The sequence below is a fragment of the Anas acuta genome, chromosome 3, assembly GCF_963932015.1.
Source record: "Anas acuta chromosome 3, bAnaAcu1.1, whole genome shotgun sequence".
Classification (NCBI taxonomy): Eukaryota; Metazoa; Chordata; class Aves; order Anseriformes; family Anatidae; genus Anas; species Anas acuta.
This window is the reverse complement of record NC_088981.1, coordinates 15,954,334-15,974,322: the sequence shown is the minus strand read 5'-3', so window position 1 is coordinate 15,974,322 and position 19,989 is coordinate 15,954,334. Positions and strand designations below refer to the sequence as shown.

The window sequence follows — 19,989 nt, the reverse complement described above, 5'->3', positions numbered from 1 at the left end:
GTGACCTGAGCCCAGTTCTTTTTGTGCTTGGGACAGTCTTTGAGCTAATGTAAAAACAAGCATGTACTTCATTAGCCAATCTTTATACAAATCTTTGATTCTGAATATCACTTGTACTGTAAATATTATTATCTTCTTCATTAACACAAAAAGACACAGGAAGAACAGAAATGTCCCACATCAGTGAAGTCCCAAACAAAATGTTTCTTTCCTCAGTTTCATAGCTTGCAAGAATTACTTGCCTTTTTATCAATTATGAAATTCAGAGATCAGTGCTTCTGTAACTTCTGTTTCCTAAACTGGAATGTTTTTAAACATCCTGTAACGCGCACTTCCATTTGACAGTTACAGTTTATGACTTAAATGCTTCAGAATAGTAAGTAAAATAGTGAAGACTGAAGCTATTGGTTTGGTTGGAGGAGAGCTGAAACACCTTCTGTCCTAGGGACGCCTGTTTGCATAGACAAGCATCTCCAAAAATGCAATGGGAGTGGATGCTCCAGACAGACTAGGACGCCAGTTTATGCCTCATGGGGAACCAGCTCTGTTTTCTATGTGCATGTGCAAGACAGAGACTGCTAGAAAAGTCAGGATTTGTACAGCAGAAGTCAATTGGTAGCTGACTCCAGTGTCACAGGTCTTGTTACCCTCTCAGTGCCCTGTGAAAGCAAAAATCAAGTCTTGTCCTTCACTGTGTTTCCCCGGAAAGAGCTTACTGATTTAACAAGTCATATACATGTCATTACATTTTAAGTGAATGCACTTTCATTTCAAAGATACATTACATGAATATGAATCATTTCAAAGATACATGCACACACCGATCCATCTTCAGACTAGATCATACATCTCAGTCACTGTAAGTCAGGTGAAAGTCACGCATATGTATTTATTGCCACAGTACAATGAGTAATCCAGCAGAGTGTGTTGCAGCACAAAGCCCCTCGTATTGCACACAGGGCACCGCCTCATCTTAAAATGCTTCTAAAGCTGTAGAAGCTGGATGTTTCTATAGAGATATACACTTGGCGATTTATACTAGCAGAGGATCTGCCCTGCAGAGTTTATTATCCTTCTTTAGTGTCACTTCCTTCCTTGGGCTTTTCTTTATTCTCTGTTATGCTCTGCTTATTTCTTTTTATCCTCACAGTGAAAATGTCAAATACAGAATCCAACATAAGCATTGGACCTCTCAGGCAATATACAGCCAGCGATCATACACCAAGTTCTATAGCTTTCTGCTTCAAAGTATGAACTGGTCATAAATTTGAAAAGAGAAGAATTTAACACTGCAGACTTTTTTTTTCTTTTTTTTTTTTTTTCTTCCCTACACTGATAGCAGAAGCAACACTGGTTAAAAGGGAAAAGAGAGTCTTAGCATGCAATATACTCTGAATGTGCTCTGCAGTGCAAATATTTTCCATCCCTTTCTGATAATGCATGGATTTATTGATTAACTATATAATTAACTACTGTAACATATGTATTTGAACAGCTTCATGGGTCTTCATTTCATTAGCTTGTCTTCATCACCCTGTCTGTCTTATATTAAGGTTAGTACTCCAGTATAAACATCTGAGTAAGAGCTGTAATTGCTTGCAGGTTTCAATGTGCTTTCAACTGTATGTGTGAAAGCATAAAAAATTCTAATTGCAGCTGTCAATGACAGCATTGCAGCTACTGTTCACATCATTTGTAGCTTGTGTCTCGGGGAAGCACATCTGACTCATTTAGTTCATAACAAAGAACTTGCTATTTCAAGGCAGCCACTGTTCTAGTGGGCAGACATCTACCCAGCCTTGACTTGATAGTCTAAAATAAATATCCTTGAGCAGTTGTACAAAAACACCTATGCAAAGGGCAAGAAAAAATACCACTGTTTATAGTTTGCAGATTCTTGGGAGAAAATCTTCTGCATAACATACATCCAAACTGTTCCATCAATGGCTGAACTGGTTAGTGAAGCTGGTGAAGGTATTGTAAAATACAAAACACCATATGACCAGTCCTAGGCCTTATTTGTTTTACCTGCAATTTTCCTCTCTCTCAGGCAGCATTTGTATGGGTGCAAAATGATTGACCATTTCTGTTGTCAATTATTTCAATCACCTTATTTGCTCCTTTCCAAAACTGGCACCATTCCCCTGCTGAAGCCTCTGGCTTGCTGACACTTTAAACTATTGCTCACAAGGGAACTTTTAATTATCTGAGTGACATATTTGCAAGCTTTCTTTGAGTAGCCTCCATTCTCAAGAGATGTTTCTTACAAAATCTCCATGGTGTTGAATACAGGGAAGCAGAAGGTATCTACTGGTCCACATCTCCCTGCTGCTGTGGGCTGCTTCACTTTTGTATCAGCTAAGGAGAATTAATTGTCAAAACAGCAACCTTTAGGAGCAGCAGCAAATCAGGAACTTAAATGAGTTTGAGACAGTTTCTCTTTATAATGAAAGCAGTATGACCAAATTTGATTTCATAGTACTTTTTTATAATAGCATTAATTACAGGATGCAGATAAAACACTCATATTGATACTTCTCTCACTAATAACTCTGCCAACTGCAAGTAGAATTGGACACACAGCCTTCTCCCACTTCCCTTACAAAACTGCCTTGTACTGACGCTTTATTTTGTCAAAGAGGTATATTATACTGCCCACATGAGTGCCCCTAACTGCTGTGTACTGCTCCCTATTTCCCTGGGGCAAGAATGGTTTAAGGCTCTTCTCAGATGAGAAACCCAAAAGCAAGAAAGGGTTCTGTAAGAGATGAGTAAGCTTTTCCTGGCATTTCTAGTTGATTCCCAGTTGAAATTTATGTATTTCTGCTTAAAGTAGTTTGCCAAGTCTTAGGAAAGATCCCTTCTATTCTGAGAACAAATTATTTTTGTTTATGTTACTTTCTCTAGTTAAGATGACTAAATAAATGACTAAATGACTATATAAATGACTAAATAAAATAAATGACTAAATAAAATCTCAGTGAATAAGAATGGACTGCTAAGATTAACAGTGACCCCTAAAAACTGTTTTAAATCTTCAAGGAGTGAACTGCCATAATTAGTTGAGCCTCCCTCCCCCCATGGTGATTAATAATACACTGACACAAATGATCCTAAGCTTTCCAACTCAACTTTTGGCCTCCTTTTTCTCGTGACTTGTCTCCAGTACTTTAAGTCACAGATATATGTATTTCTCACAGTCATTTCAGTACCTACTTCTATCAAACCCCTCTTCCCTTTGTGCCACCCTTGCCAAAGCAGGTGCTGATCCAGTCAGGAGCAGAGCCCCAGCTCTTGTATCAAGTGTGAACTTTGTGCTGCTGTACAGCATACAGCTGGTGGTTCTGTGAGGACAATGCTTTTATACTGAGATTTTTTACTAACTAACATAGTACTTAGTAATGCCACATACACGGTCCCAACTTAAACATCTTTAGTGAAACAGAAACACACAGAAACAGAAGTGCTTGAGACTTATTCTGTTCTCTCTCCAATGCTTTCATGGGCATGTTTTTCATCATTTAAATGGCACTAGGGTAGCTTAGGAAAGCTGTCTAGACCACCTTCTCATAGAAGGCGAAGAGCTTCGAGAATACTGAATAACACAGACACACACACGTATGTCTAACCATAAACCATATCCAGCATGTTCAGAATGAGTTCTTAAGTGAAAAAAGCACCTTGCAGGAGCTGTGCTTGGCAGGGAGAAATCTGTGCGCATGTGCAGAGGATCCTTAGATGCCACTGCCATCTACACTCACGTTGCTACACTGGTTTAAAAGCCCTTTTGACTCCTTGAGGTGTTTGGAAGAAACATGAAGAGATCTTATTCTCTGCTGCTACCAACAGTGCATTTGCAACAGCATCTGGAGTGGCAAAGTCTGTTTCAGTCAGCTGAAACAACCCACTGGGTACTCAGTTTAGGAAAACACCTTTCCAGAAAACCCTTTTTAAACCCTCCTCAGCTAATGCATCTGTTTTTTTTTTTTTTTTTTTTTTTTTTTTTTTTTTTTGCCACATTAACACTAGAGTCTACAGAGTTTTCACGGACAAATTCTTAAGGTATACTAAAATTAATTCCAGGGCTATAGTGATTTAACAGGACAAAAATTGCCCCCTAAGGAAACAAAAGTTGGTGTAAATGGGAAGAGAGTCAAGTCAAGAGGTTCAAACTGCAATATTTATACAACACTGCAAGAAGAAAGAATTCAGCTGCTTTTTATAGTCACATCATGTTGTAGTCAGCCTGTCTCAGGGAACACATGGTTGTGCCAAAGAACCAGCACATTAGCAACATGAAAAAACCCTAGAGAAGTTAACAAGGATCTACTGGAAACAAACCCCATTTTACTAGCAGGGGTTTTGGTGATTTAAAATTCTACTTCTTTGCAAAAATAAAGTTTTTTTTTCTTTTTTTTTTCTTTTTTTTTTAATCCCTGGAAGGCAACCCTTACCTGTCTAATCTAATGAAACAATCAAAGCAAAATTAAACAAAATTATTGTGCCTGGAGCACAACTCACCCAAGATTTAGATGACACAAATTACAGATGGATTATTTTTCCCTCTAGTTGAGAGAATGATTTAAACTTTTACTGACCTTATGTGGTTAATTCAGGCATTTTTCTCAAGTTTTCACCACAGCCTGCTTATTCAGTGAGCATAATGACTACTCCTTCTGAATGAAACAAAACTTCTGTGCTAGGAAAACTGTGGGATGTTAACCAAGGATACATATGGTCTGTAAGGTCAGGATACGGACATATTTATAGAGACATATTTTTCAGCTAGGGACATATAATTCCTCCTTGTGTCCTCCCTCCAAACTTGCCTCTCTAGTTATTAATAACAGGGTTTATCAAGGATGACTCCTTTCATTTTTTTGTGTTAGGTCCTAATGATGCCAGACACCTGTGGGTGTAGGCAATGGGCAATATAAACTGCTTTAAAAAAAAAAAAAAAAAAGAAAAAATAAAACAATCACTTGCACAGTTATGTGCTTGACATTGCACGAGTTTTCTTGCTGGCCTGTTCTAGTGACACAGAAAACAGCTGCCATACAATGTTCTTCATATTACTTTATGGAAAACAAAAAGAAGCTTTAAGATAAAAAAAAAAAAATCTTCTCTGAGTATCGCAATATTGTATCTTTACAAGGTTCACTCTCTTCAACTCAGTCATGCTGCTCCTCTGATAGAGGAGAGTCACTCTCTGAACCTCATTGCAGCCCTTTCTTTAATGCCTTCATGATTTCCAAACAGAAAACAATAAGCTACTTCTTGCCAAATAAGCCTAAATCTTCTGAAAGCTCCTCCAGCACAGACAGAAATGCTCACCAAGTTGTTTGGGGCAGACAAGTTGTACTATGTGCTTTGACAATGTGAGAGTAAGCTGTAAAGAAAGCTTAGACTTAATACTTCAAGTTACTGTTACAGTACCAAGGAATCCTGTTTAAAATGTACTCTGCACTTTGCATTATACCATATTGCATCTTTTCTTAACAGAGATTTTAAAGTGAGCACGATAAGAGTGAGGGAAAAGAGCTTCAAGCCATAATTGAGTGAGTGTCAGAGGAAGCTCTGTGCTTTTCCAACAGCTGGAGTAAATTTCCCCGGTGACCCCTCCAAACCCGATCCTTGGCAGCAGTTTATTTTGAAAGCCAGCAAGAAGGCTGCTACTCACAACCCTTCCCTCTCCCCACTTACAGTTCAGTGGCATTGGTGGGGATGTCCCGAGGAAACTGGACCACCTTGCTCTCCTGACAGATGAAAATCCTGCCTGCACAGTGGCACGTGTGGTGCTGGCAGCTGGAGCAGCTTGCCAGGAGAATCAGTGAGCACGTGAGAACCAGGAACATCTCTGTCTTCACATCTGCCCCCTTATCCTCCATCTAGAAGGAAGGAGTGTGAAGACCTCACGATGCAACTCAGAGAGACTCCCTGTGTCAAAGATCCGCCCTAAAAGCTGAGACGAAGCACGTGACTCGTAGGGGAAGCCTTCTAAGCAAGTTTCACTTCATTGCCAGAGATCCTTTATGGACTTGCTGTTGGGATAGAGAGAAATGATGGTGCCTTTCCATAATAAAGTTATAATATTTTTGTAATATTTATTTTATAATATTACTTTCTATTTTAAGTGCCATTGAAATCACAGGCCCCAGAGTGCGTTTGATGCATATCTACGCTGGAAAAGGGGCCTTCCATCTCAGCTATGGTATTTTGTATGTTTTACTTGGTAAGACAAGGAAAAAAAAAGTATTTTAATGTCTTAGATTATAGGCACTGTTGCCACCGAAGGAGAGGTGGCTATTTGTGCTTCCCTTCATGGATCCAAGAGTCCCTGCTTTTACGTTGCTCCTAGGTAAATATATACATATGTGTGTGTATTTTTATTTTATAAGGTATATAATCAATTTGATTAAAACCTATATAACCCTGAAGCTAGAGCTAAATAACACACCTTTATTTTTAACTGTGATTATTCTACATGCACTTGCTGATTCTTTTCCTTTCTTCCTTGGCACCTTTAAATGAACACAGAGAGAGAAAATGCCACAACCCAAGTGGTCCCTGGAGACCAGTAATCTAATTTCATCATCTGGAAAATTAACAGATTTGAGACACAACAGGAGGAAACCAGCTTCAAGAACATCATCATAAGGCCTGGACACAGAATCCCATCTTTGAGTCCTTATCTATTTACTTTTTGAATGAGTTAAATTATCTTTCTTGTTACAAATATTAATCCTTGTGGAAGGGACCTTACTAACTCTTTCCTGTCTCTGTCATTCTGCACTAGTCTGTCATCTGGAACCAGGATTTGTCTAGAAGACACTTGAAATGAGAGTTTAGAGTTACATAGTGTTTGTTTGTTTGTTTGAGTCTGTAAATGGCTATTTCAGACACACACAGCTGTTAAGTTGCTTGCCTGATAAGTAAACTCAGTAGATGGATTTCCATGGTTAACTGATGAAATTGACTCACACTCAGTTCTTCAGATTGCTTGTAAAGATTGTAATCTTGTTAAAAGTAGCTGTTAAATTGTTGTTTCCCCTCTCCCCCCCCCCCAATTCCTCCATAATCAAAAATGTAGGTAGAGCTAATGAGACACAAGAAAGCATCTTTTTCTCTATAAGGAACTGGTAGAAAAACTTCCACCATTCTCACCTTTAAAATAAGTACCAAAATATGTATATTTCTGAGTGGGGTTAATTCATTTTTAAAAATAACTCAACTAATTCTTTAAGTTAACTGTTACCATAATTTTACCAAATATTTGCTGTTTTCCCTCAGTCACCCAAGCCTACTCAGGATGAGAAGAGTGATATTTACACAGAAAAAGTTATTACAAAAATAATGACAATCTCTTTCTAACAATGGTAGGTTTGTAATGAATTGTAAGAGCATTAAATTAGCTATATATGTAAAATAGAGTCCGTTTTGTTAAGCCATCTTTGTAAGTGTCATGAGAATCAGAGTGACTTTAAAAAAAATGATTTTTTCCTTGTTCTTTTCATATATAAGTATATGAAATATAGAATATATAGAACAGAACCACAGAATCATCTAGGTTGGAAAAGACTTTTATATATATATTGTTTCCTTTGAAATACCTTAGACCTACAAGATCTTCTTTAATGAGCATAACTTTTACTTTCCTTCATGTTCAATGGGATGAAAACTGCAGGACTAAGTTTTATGGTCAAACAAATTCCTATTTAGTGAAAAAAAGAGCTGCATTCCACTGAAAGATGAACAACTAACTAGACCCTTCATGATTTAAGCAAATGCCAGGAAGACAACTTATACTAGGTTTTCTGTTAGTTTGTTTGTTTGTTTTTTTTTTTTTTAATAGCAAATCTTCATTTTTGCAGCAACAGACTGAAAGTCAGCTGAAAAAAAAAAAAAAAGAAAAAAAAAAAAGAAAACCCACCAAAAATGAGACCTCAGTAATATACAAGGCACATTTTCATTTGTTTACAAATGAGTGTAAGCCATATCTCTTCATTCTGAAATACATCAGTATAAATGGTCATGTTATACTGATGAAATGGATAGTAATATTTATAACAAAGTTTAAAAAGTGGTAACATTCTCCGAATGTCAAAATAAATAGGACAAATGTGAAGACATAGCAATTTGATTAACTTTGGGTTTCGTATATCAAACTACAAAATTTGTTGCAGATCACAGTAACAATTTTTCTATATGCACAAGTCAGGAGATTAAAAAATATCACTAGGGATCTTTTCAGTTATTAATGACTTTCAAAACTATGCCAAGTGTGCTTTATTTTAAAACAGTTAGTGAAATGGAGACATCTTAAAACATCAGGTCATGCCCAGCAACAAATTATGAGTTTAATAAAGAAAAATTGGAGGGAGGTTCTCTCCTTCCTGTTTTTGTTTGGTGAGGCATTTTTATCAGTATGGTACACACTGCTCCACTTTCATTTACAACAGGTGAGATGCTGATTATTCAATAATATAAAAATGCCTAAACCCATGATTCTGTCAAAATACTGTGGAGGTAAGACTGAGGGAAATATACAGTTATCATTAAATTCAATGAACCAGGTATCTCTCTCCAAATTTCTGCTCTATATTGTCAAGTGACGTACAGCCACATCACTAAAGCCCCCTGGATTAATCAATCAGGTGATGATCCTTCCTTTACAGTTGTGTTACCAGTTCAGGAATACAATTGTCTCCTCCCAGGATGAAAACCCATGAAAAGGAGGAAAAAAAATGCCAAGATATCTCCTGGTCTCTTCCTGGGGGGGCTGGACTCACAAGCCCTTCCTGAGCACCATGGTAGAATAAACAACATGCCTGGGAACCCAAAGAACCATGAAAGGAGATCCATTGTGACTAGCTACTTAAGGCTAGTCACATATATGTCCTGCATCTTTACATCACCACAGGGCTTTTCACTTTTTCTTCAGTAGCTTGTTCAAAGCAACAGAGGGGGCAAACTAACACCTTCATAGACATGCTCCAGATGCATACTCTGCTAGCCTCAGATGCTCAGATGCTTGGAGTAAGGACCTTTTGTGCAGATAGTTAATTGTGATGTGTCATCACTGACATACATACTAGTGAAAGTATAAATGCAGAGATGATGATGCCTTCAGATATTTCTAAGAGCCTTTGCATCCTTTTGTAGAAGAACTATGCTCCAGCTGGCAAATTGGTCTTGAGAGTGTAAACTGTTTTCCCAAGTAAGGAAACAGAAATTTCCTCAAATTGATGCACTGTAGCAACAAACATGCAATCAAGTGAATTATGCTAGAAACTCAACAATGATATTGTAAATTATGTAATTAGATGACTTCTGGGATAGACAGTTAATTCGGTGTTATATGGTCACTTAGAGCTCTTTTTAAAGACAGTAGTAAATGAATCTGGTTAATAGGATTGGCCTCTAAATTAGCATTGGCCTAATTATGCAAGCACTGACCTAAAGGAACTGAGGTGTTTTGTAGATGCCACCCACTGACCAAGGTGCCTGTCACCTGGATTGTTGGGTATACAACGAGAAATAAAAGGAAACAACCCAGCTCTTTCCCTCTTGTCCTAACTAAACTTGCCTCAAATACACCAAAATAACTCAAAGTCCTTCCACTGCAGTGCAAAGACATGGTCAGCTCCGCATCCAAATATAACTTCTGGAGCTGTGGAAACAGTGTTTTCTTGTACAGCAGAATGTTTACTGAATATTGGAGTACATCAACCTACAAGCAAGCAAGTTTGCAACAGTTTCTGCTTGTGTTTCTCTGTTTTGAAACATAACATGATATCTAATTAAGTAAACACTCTTTCTAATGATATTTCCTAGTCTCAGAATAGTGTTTAATTACTGAATACCACTGTAAGATTGGCTTTCCTCAACTATAATTATTCTATAAAATGTTCAGGCAAATAAATTGCCTGTATGAACAGATGACATGCAAACCACATCCAAAAGAAGTTCATAATTCAGAATGAAGATTTTTCACTTTGATGGTTTCCAGCACGGTTTTTTTTTTCTGTAGGCTTTGCAGGCAGTAATGACATTTATTTTCCTATTGTGTTATGATCAGAAAATGTCATTTTCTGCCCTGAAAAACTTAGTGTGAGACATAACAGATAGACACCTAAGAGGAAAATAATAAGAGGGAGTTGGACACATCATTGATTTACCTTTTGTGAATGATCAACTTGGGTTTTAAAAGAGTGGGTCACTGAGGCCAACAAAACATTTACCTGATATATATTTTTTTTTTCATCTCAGAAATTTTCTTTTTGAATAGGTTTTGTTGTTATTTTTAAGTTTTATTTTATTTATTTATTTTTATGAATGGAGACTATTTTAAAAGGCATTTGAATGGCTAGACAGATACGGAGTCAGAAGGACTGGCTCTCTCCCTGATAGACAAATAGAACAAAATCTGACATATTTTATGAACAGATAGGCCAAACCTTTACTATGTTTAGCTACATAGAAGGAAGTCTAGAAACTTTGTATCTCTGGTGCTACCTTTCTCACTAATTAGTCAGCATTATCTGTAAGACCATGAAGAATTGTATCTCAGGATCGGGGAGGGGGGGGGCAAGATAACCCAGACCTGGAGGATGTGTCTGAAAAGAAGCAGTGAGGAACTCATGGTATGCATAGGTCCTTGGATATATAAATGACTTAGCCTAGTATGCATGTCTAAATTGAAACACTAAGATAAGGAAGAAGGAGATGACCTGAGCATGCGCAAGAACTGGGTTCAGCCACTGAACACAGTGGCAAGACTATCTACCACAACCACAACCAGAAGACCTCCAAAGACCACCAGCAGAAACAATTGCATGTGCATCAAGGACATTTACGTATGTTAATGAGCTACAGGAAATTATATCAATATGTTAATAATGTATTGGAAATCTAATAAATATGTATAATCCAATAGCATATAACCCCTGTAGCTTGAACAATTCAGCATGCACACTAGGTGGAGTGGTCCCGTGTGTCCAGTGCCACAATCAAAGAATGCCTCTTTTCTAAAACTCCAAATTGAGTCTTAGAGAGTTTCTTTGACTGACTTTTATGGTAACAAAACTTTATTTATGCTCTCAGTGCTGAGAACATAAAACATTAAGCTAGCCGAATAAAAGCATAACATTATAGCTCTCCCAATTTTTAGCCAGTTGCTCGTATGCAGCCTTAACTGAAAAAGAAATGAAATGGAGATAGTAAATGAGCCACCAGAGGGAGTGCATTCACTCAAGAAGAGAAGAAACACTGGTATAAAGAAAGGATAAAAAACTGTATGGAATCAGTCTCACACAGATGTTTGTGACCCCCTGCCCTTTGACTTCAAAACTTGACTGTGCTCAATTCCCTTACTAAATAGCACCTGTGCAGACCACAGAGCTGCATGCTGTACAGCATTACATGTAATAAAGCAATAACCTAGTGCATTGTGCTTACTTCTTCCCTCCTGTTATTGCTGCCTCCCTGCCCCACCTTAAAACCTAATTAGCATCTGCTGTCTACCTATTTAAACTAGGGAATGACTCCTCTCAGCATGAAAGTCTCATGCTGAGACTTCTAACATTTTTGCTGATGTTTTCCTGCAGTGAGAATTATGATCTTGCATTATGATCTAGGGGGCAAGGGAATTATGACTACTTCACTCTGCCTGATACTTCTGTGGCTTTGATGGTGGACAAGTTCCTGCCCAGCCTTTCATCTACATGATTTTTCAGAGGCGGTCTAAAGATATAAGCACCTCATGTGTTTTAGGACTGAAGAAATCTTATGCAACAGGCAACACAGAAATTAAAGAATAGGCCTTGCCACCCCATCTAATACTCTCCAGGCTTGAGTCTGTTCATCCCCAGTCAATAATAAGGTACAGCCCATCTACCAGGTTTCTTTCATTTGTCTGCAAAAGCACAGTTAGTTATGCACGTAATTTTACTTTGCATGGTCTGTGAATCAGTTTGACTAGAACAAAATAATGCACAAGAAGCATTGAAGCCTGCCTAGCTTTGCACGACGTATTCTTGGTTGCCTTTCACCATCAGCAAAGTGTATCTGAAGGCCAGAGGTGTGAGGCAAGAGAAACCTTGCATAACTGTAGCATAAGATAGACATATCCATAAGAATAGCAACAACTCATTGTTGATGTTATTATCTGTAGAGGAATAGTTTAAATGGGAAAACACCAGAAAACCTGGGTACCTAAACCTCATTAAAATTCCACAGGAATTAAGGATCTAGTTTCCGGTTTCCAAGGAGCCTAGGCAGACTGGAGAAACAGCCTGACAAGAATGTGGTGAAATTCAACTGGGACAAATGCAAAGCCCTGAACCTTGGACCACAAACCCTGAGGACATTCAAGCAGTGGCACAGGTCAACAGAGAGGTTGTGCTGTCTGCTTCCTTGGTGGTTTTAAAGACCTGATGCTTGAGCAACCTGGCCTGACTTCACAGCTGACCTTGCTTTGAGCAGAAGATGGGACTGGACACCTCCTGATGCCCCTTGCTACCTGACCTTTTTTTTTGTTATCCTATTTATGGCTCAGAAAACAAAATAGAGGCCAACTATTCATGCTTTTCCTCCAACCTATATTGTCAGCTGTTTTTGAGCATGGTTACAATATACTTCTCAGCCATTAGTCTTTAATCCATGAAAAAATAGTCTGGCAATGCTTCCTGCCCACTGTTTCCAAGTTCATGAATCTACCATCCAGAAAACCATGCAGTTTAGTAGCAAACTTGAATGTCTTACTTATTGAAATTCAAGAATTCATTAATACTTTCAAGTACAATTTATTATGAAATAAAATGAATAAAATAAAAAAAAAAATCCTAATGATGCCTCCATAACATGTAATGTAATTACCATATCCTAATATTGAAAGAGAGCAGCCTGGCAGAACACACATGAGGAATTTCAAGGACTGAAGTGCTGAGATATCCATAAAGGGAAAACTTGCTTAACTCCTCTAATACTTATGACCTACCTATGGACAAAACTGACAACCTGTGGCTTGGCCAGAGCAACTAGATTTGCTGAAATTCTTTCAAACTGGTTGAGCGTTTCAAACACTGAAATGTAGTAAAGATGTCTGAAGTGGAAATATCTTGACAGATACCATAGATCACTTAACTTTCTACTTTTGTTTTTATTTTCAAGTCATGCTGCAATGTATACCTTCTCTTTTGTTGACCTCATACATCTTAGGAGAAACCACCTCTGCATGAGAAAAGAAAGAGCTTAGCCCAGACTGATACATGAAAGACACTAAATATCCTTTTAGGAAACACATTTTTTTTCTGGCACTTAGTACAAGAAAAACCCCACAAGATAAACAAAACACCACAAAGACAAGAATACAAATTAACATCTGTTAAGGCCTCTAAAGAAGATGCAAATCCCTATAGCAGGTTTAGAAAAAGGATAAAAAAAGAAAGCATTGTGCAATTAGTGCAGTTTATTAATATTGATAGAGGAAGGCTAGAAAGTGGCCCAATTACTTTGTGAGTGTTACAGTATGATGTATACTTCTTGCCTTCATAGCAGGTAGGCTAAATAAGCTGCCTGAGGTGATAATTAGGAGCCAAGGAATCATGGAGTCTTTTTTAACATGATACAGTGAGAATGAATATTGCATCTGTGTTTTAAGGCATCCCTAGAAGGGCAACCAAGGTTCTTCCTACTCTGGCTGAGGCTTTTACAGCAAATTAAAACAAAACAAAACAAAACAAAAAACAAACTTCAATCAATGCCTGATGTAGAGCTACATTAAAATCTAAATAGCGATTGAATCTCTTGCAGCTGTCTTCCTCTTTCACTTTTCCTTGCTCTTCCTGCTGGGATTCCTCCACTGCTATTCAAGTGTACTCCCCCAGGTCCACTGGAGCTAATACAATTATTTTTGAAACAAGGTTCTGCCAAACGTGGCTTAAAAACATCAGAATCTGTCCATTAGCATATAAAATAATGAAAAATGACATTCACATTTAAATGCAAGCAAATGAGCACCGAAAGGAAAGTTGGGCATGTCTAAACAAGGAGCAGGTTCCAGCTGTGTCAGCAAGCTAGAATTGGTGCTATAGGACTATGCAGTGATAAATGCTTCCTTGCAGTAGTTTTTGTTTGACACCTCTTCTGCCAGGAAGCAGATTATTGCATGGAAGGTAGCGGAGAGGCTCATTCTTCATCTGCCTGCAAGTGATCTCAGCACATGGTAAGGAGGTCAGTCACATTTCTCTGTGAGAGGAGGAGAACAATAAGGTCCTGCTGTTGCTCTTAATGCAAGGAATGAAACAGCTGGTGGACTAATGAGATTCTACAGGTGATGAAAAACAATCTTCTCCATCACACTCGGGTACTTTTATAGCCTTCGTTATCATGTTAATAAAGCACTGCAAAATTCTAATATTGATTTTTATCCCTACTTCTGCACACCCTGGTGCATTGGGTTTGCATGGCAAGGCTTTGGTAGCAGGGGGGTGTAAGGCTGGCCTCTGTGAGAAGAATCCAGAAACTGCCCCATGTTAGATAAGGGCCAGTTTCAGCCAGCTCCAAAGGGATCCACCACTGGCCAGAGCCAAGCCAGTGAGCAATGTCATTTGTGCCTCTGTGAGAATAGATTTAAGAAAGGGGAAACTCCTGTGCACAGCAGCAGTTCCCCTATGGCCTGTGGAAAGGCCTCTGGTGGCGTAGGCTGTCCCCCTGCAGCCCATGGGTCCCACATGGAGCAGATCACCACACTGCAGCCCGTGGAGGAGCCCCCAGTGGAGCAGGTGGATGTGGCCTGGAGGAGGCTGTGGCCCATGGAGAGCCCCCACAGGAGCAGGCCCCGGGCCAGAGCTGCAGCCCATGGAAAGGAGCCCACGCAGGAGCAGGGGGCCTGGGGGGAGCTGCTGCCCACCCATGGGGGACCTGTGCTGGAGCAGTTTGCTCCTGGGGGATGGATGGACTCTGTGGTACAGAGCCATGTGGGAGCAGTTCTTGAAGAGCTGCTGCCTGTGGGCAGACCCTGCAGGATCAGTTTGGGAAGGATGGCATCCCATGGGAGGGACCCCACGTGGAGCAGGGGTAGAGAGTGACCATGACAGAGACAAAGCATCAGGGACTGACTGCAGCCCCCATTCCTGATTCCCCTGTGCCACTTGGGAGGAGGAAGTCAGAGGGTGGCTGGGGAGAAGGTGTTTTTATTTGTTTCTCACTGCTCTAGCTTGTTAGTAACAGGTAATAAATTTCTCTAATCTCCCTACGCTGAGTCTGTTTTGGCCGCGATAATAATTGTTGAGTAATCTCTGTGTCCTTATCTCAACCCTTGAACCCTTTTCATCTTATTTTCACCCTTTTTCCATTTGAGGAGGGGAAGTGAGAGAGTGGTTGTGGAGCTCAGCTGCCCAGCTGGGTAAAACCACCATGCCTGGTGAATGGATCCACTAGGAAGCTGAGCAGAGGTCCCCAGAGTCTACTCTGCAATACCAGACATATGAGTCCTGGTCTCCCCTAGCTTAACCACTGTCACTTTGGGTACTTGCACTGTACTCTGCATGTACAGTTAAAATTTGACTCCTTGTGTAGATGGAGTTTCACTGACATCCATTGGGAAGCCTGAGGAAGGGCAGAGATGTGCTGAGGTTCCCACTCACGTTCTAGTCAACATCCAATCTTTCCCTTGTCTCTAAATCGTCATTAGACATGATATTTACATAGTATTTAGGTGTTCTTCAAAGAATTCAACCAAACTATACAAGCCACATTTGAAGTCCACAGAGGTATATAGTTACATAGATTAAAACCTGGCCAGTGTATCAGAACATCCTGACCTTTTTTTTGGGTTGAAAAAGAGTGCTAAAATATTTCCATAGCCTTCCCATCTAAACACCTTGACAGATTATGTCTTCCACTCAGAAAGATTCTTCAGGCTGCTATCATCCTTGTGGTAATGCTGGAGCATGGCTCACTGAGGGGTCAGAGGAGAAAAGTGCTAAATATTTCTACAAAATATAAATCTATTGAATACTGTAAATTCAAAGCAAAATTTAAAGCCATGTTCCACCAACATTACATGTTTTTCATTCCTCTGCTACAGTTCTGTATCCTTTTGACTCACACAAAATGGTTTAGTATAATACAGTTTGTCTACTAATGACACATCCTATCATGTTACATCTGGCTAAGGGAAAAACAAACAAACAAACAAAAAAACAAACCCAACCTTTTGGACTAAGCTGACAACTATTCAGGCACAGCAACCCAATGAACCAATCTTGCTCATATAACTTCTGATTGGCCTGGCATATGGCTAAAATGGCTTTGCCTCTGTTTGCAAAATAATGTGTGCTGTGCCCTTGGAGAGAAAGTACTGTGTTCCCAGCCTCAGGGAGATTTTTGTTGCATGTTTGAAAACAAAGCAAATTACTTTGCACCCTCCCAAACCACAGCAGCTTTGATAGTTTCAAAGAATACTCATGGCAACATATTGATGCCCTCTTACTGAATGCAGGACAGCTGAAAATCAACTTTCTTTCCCAGTTGTTAGAGATTTCTCACCCCAACATAATCTGTGAAACCTGGGTATGCAGTGCTATCCTTAGCCAGTTATGCTTATTTTCTACCCTGCATGACAAAAGCAGTTTCCATCTGCTCAGCTATGCAGCTAGTGCTGGGGACTATTTTATGTTGTCTGGCTACTCCACACATGGCAGTGAAACCATATGGGACAGTGAAGACATCTTCCCAGACTGGACTGACGTTCACCTTACTTTCAGGGTTTGCTGTTTCTGTGCTATTCCCCACAGATCCTATAAACATTTTATTGTCCATGCAAAAAACATGAAGCAGCCCAGATTCCAATAACGAATCCCTTGAGTTAATGCTGACACACTATTTATACCATAGTATACCACTTGAAGATGAATGTGACAATAATTGAAATGAAAAAGTACCAGTGAGATACAACTAACATTACGGAGTATGAAGGAATGTAAGTTACAAGAGGCCAGGTCATATTTCCCTTGACTTCAGTGCAGCTATGACAGAGCACCATGGCCGAAGATTTGGCCTGCAGCAGTCTGGCTAAAGTGCTTGCCCCTGCATCAGAGCAGCAACAGTGAGACATCAAAAAGGCAACAAATCTAGGAGAATGGTGATATGGATATGTTGCCGAGCTGTAGCATCATCAACTTTAATAGAGAACTTTCCATTGCTTACTCTTAAGACCTAATTGCAAGGCATTATCTGGCCAAATAGTGTACGGAAGTAACTTGTAATAATGACTGCCTGCAGGGACCTCAGGTACTGCAGCAGACAAGATGAGGAACTATTCTTACCTCGATTATTGCCCATGAGCTTATTCAAGCAGTATTTTATTGTTGAGCCATTAAACCACTGGTCACCCTAATATACCTCAATTCAAATACATTTTGGAGTGATTTTACCAAATGCTAATGGTGACATTGAACTGTGGGAAGAAAACTGAGTTTTGAATGAGAAAGAAAATCAGAAAATTACTAAAGAAAGCATTCAGGCATTCTGGGGGAAATAAAAAAAAAAAGCAACTCTAAGAAACTGAAATCTTTCACTTCTGCATGGTGGTTATGCAACCTTGCCATACTGGCATAACAGTAGGCACAACTGTGCCTAAAGAAAAAAAGAATAACAACCATGATATACAAACCACCATAAAGGTCTATGAAATTACAGTTTTGGGGGAAACAGAAAGCAAGCTGAAGTGTACCCTCAGAAAGGATTTGGATTTTGGCCAAATCTCAAGCTAGCATCATCTGACAGAGCACCAGAAAGTCATGCAACTTATGGTCATACAGTATGCCAGCAGGAACAAGTTTGCAGGGCTGATCCTGGCCAATATTCACACTTTCACATCCTACTGCGAACTCCAGTATTCATCACTGACAAACCACAGCTGTTGCAGGGTGAATTCTCCAATGTGTGTAGGAGAAGGTGATGTTTCTGCCCTATATGAAGGTGACAGCACCAAAGTTAAGCCATGAATCTGTAAACAGCTCCTGTTTTATCCCTTTTCTTCTTTTTTGTCTCCAAGTGATTTGTCAGAGGGCAACGTGGCATATTTCTGGCAGCAGAACAAGGCAGAAGAGTAAACATTGTTTCTGCTTAGTCTTCAGATCCTACAATGAGACTGGAGTGCCAGATTCATATAAAAGATTCAGATCCACCCCATTCTGAAAAAAGCTTGAAACAATAGATTCCACAGCTCCAGCTGTATGTGGCTTTTCAGATCAGCCTACTTCTGCCACCTTGGTTCAGAGGAAACTGGTTATGGCACAGCATGGGACAAGGTCAGGCCTGATGCAGAAAAAGGTCCAGCAGTCAACCTGGCTTACATTTATTTTTAAATGCTGCTACCATGAAGAGGATGGAGAGAGGCTTGTAGAGGATGATTAGCCCAAGAAAGATCACTGGATGTTTTGGATGTATTAAATGATTGGATGTTTTCAGAGGGTGAAGTGGTAACATCGGACCACATCCACAGACCCTCTAGCAATAAGGATATCTGTTAGGAGACATCTTCATTACTGATTGCCCTACTAGACCAGTGACGGTGCCCACTTTGTGCTGAGAGGAATCAGAGGCTGTGAGGGCAGAAAATAAAATTACACTGGTTAACTTCAGTTCCAGATGAGTGGTAACTTATCAGAAGAAACAAATGGCAGCTGCCAAGGAACTATAAAAGAACTTAAGGATAATGAAGTTGAATTATTAATGGTAATATCCACTTAAAGTATCCACTTAAAACTTTTTCCAGTCTGAAGAATGGTTGTAATGTCTATCCTAAAGAAAAGGTCCCAGGGAGACCTGGAGAATCACAGGCCTGTAATCATGATGGAGCACTGACCAAATTATCAGAAACTATACACTAAAGGATGAAATTACAGAACACAGAAAAATGCCAGACATATGAGGAACTATAAAGGGGAATCCTATTTTTCAGATCCTCTGGAATGCTTTGAAATGGTCAAAAAATGTGCAGAAAAGGAGGGTCTAGCTGATGCAGCCTCTTTGGATTCCCAAAAGGCTTTTGACTAAGTTCCTCATCAAATGATTTTAAGGAAGTCAAATAGCTATGGTAGAAATGGGACTATTCCAACCAGGACAGAAAACTAGCTGAGAGACATGAATCAAAGTAAAGAGGCTATGAAAAAAGCTGATGTAGAAGAATTTGGTACAAATCTACAAAATAAGAATTGGATTGGAAGTGACTTTTTTTTACTGTCTCCTCCACTCAAAGACCTAAGGGACATCAAATTAATTCAGAAGGAGCTAAACCAAAAGACTCGTGTAACCCTGCAATTCTTTCTTGAAGTGTATTGTGGATGCAAGAGTTGACGCTGATTGAAGGGAAGACTGGACAATTACTTGGAAGACAGATGATTTAGGGTTGCTAAATGGGCTGGAAAGAAGAGAATTAGGAAATCTCCTAATTAAGTAAGTTTTCTCCATCATATAAGTTTTTCCTGCTTTTCCTCTTCTTTAGGTATCCATTTATTAGCACACCTGGAGATGGAATAGTGGGTTCTTAGTATACACACTGTCACCATTTTTAGGCATGTGAGACCCTACAATGGCCAATCCTGACTTAAAGATTATTAGCTTTTTACAGTAGCTGAGGGCATTCTGCTATGTTAATTGGAATACTGTATTTAGTTAAACCTCCTAAGTCTTTCTGATATGCTCACTGTCTTGTATAGAATTCTAAACACTAAAACTGGTAATTATAGAAATCAGAGACACTTTCTAGTAGTTAGCTCTTGAGTCATATATCCCTAGTACCTCCAAATTCACGCAAGGACAGTGGTTCATTACTAAGAGTTGAAATCATTGCTTGCCAAGTACATGTCTAATTTTATACATCTGAATTGTTTCATGCACATTAAAATGACAGCTCATGCTTAAACTTGGATACTTGATTGAGAATATTCCTCAGTTAGGGGCTTAAACTGGCAGGAGATG

The 19,989-nt window shown here is 39.3% G+C and overlaps 1 protein-coding gene across 6 annotated transcripts in view; it reads right to left on the bottom strand.

The window, feature by feature from the left end:
* FSHR (follicle stimulating hormone receptor) overlaps positions 1–19,989 on the bottom strand; it is a 221,177-nt gene that overhangs the window by 76,553 nt on the left and 124,635 nt on the right. For 2 of the 6 annotated variants that reach the window (XM_068675829.1, XM_068675833.1), the window contains exon 1: positions 5,704–5,966. The exons of 2 other annotated variants lie outside the window; for them this stretch is intronic. In XM_068675829.1, the coding sequence (XP_068531930.1) occupies positions 5,704–5,888 (185 nt within the window). In that variant the 5' untranslated portion in view covers positions 5,889–5,966. Of the gene's footprint in view, positions 1–5,703; positions 5,968–19,989 lie in introns of those variants that run through there. 2 more of the 6 variants (XM_068675830.1, XM_068675831.1) reach the window with 2 other exon arrangements.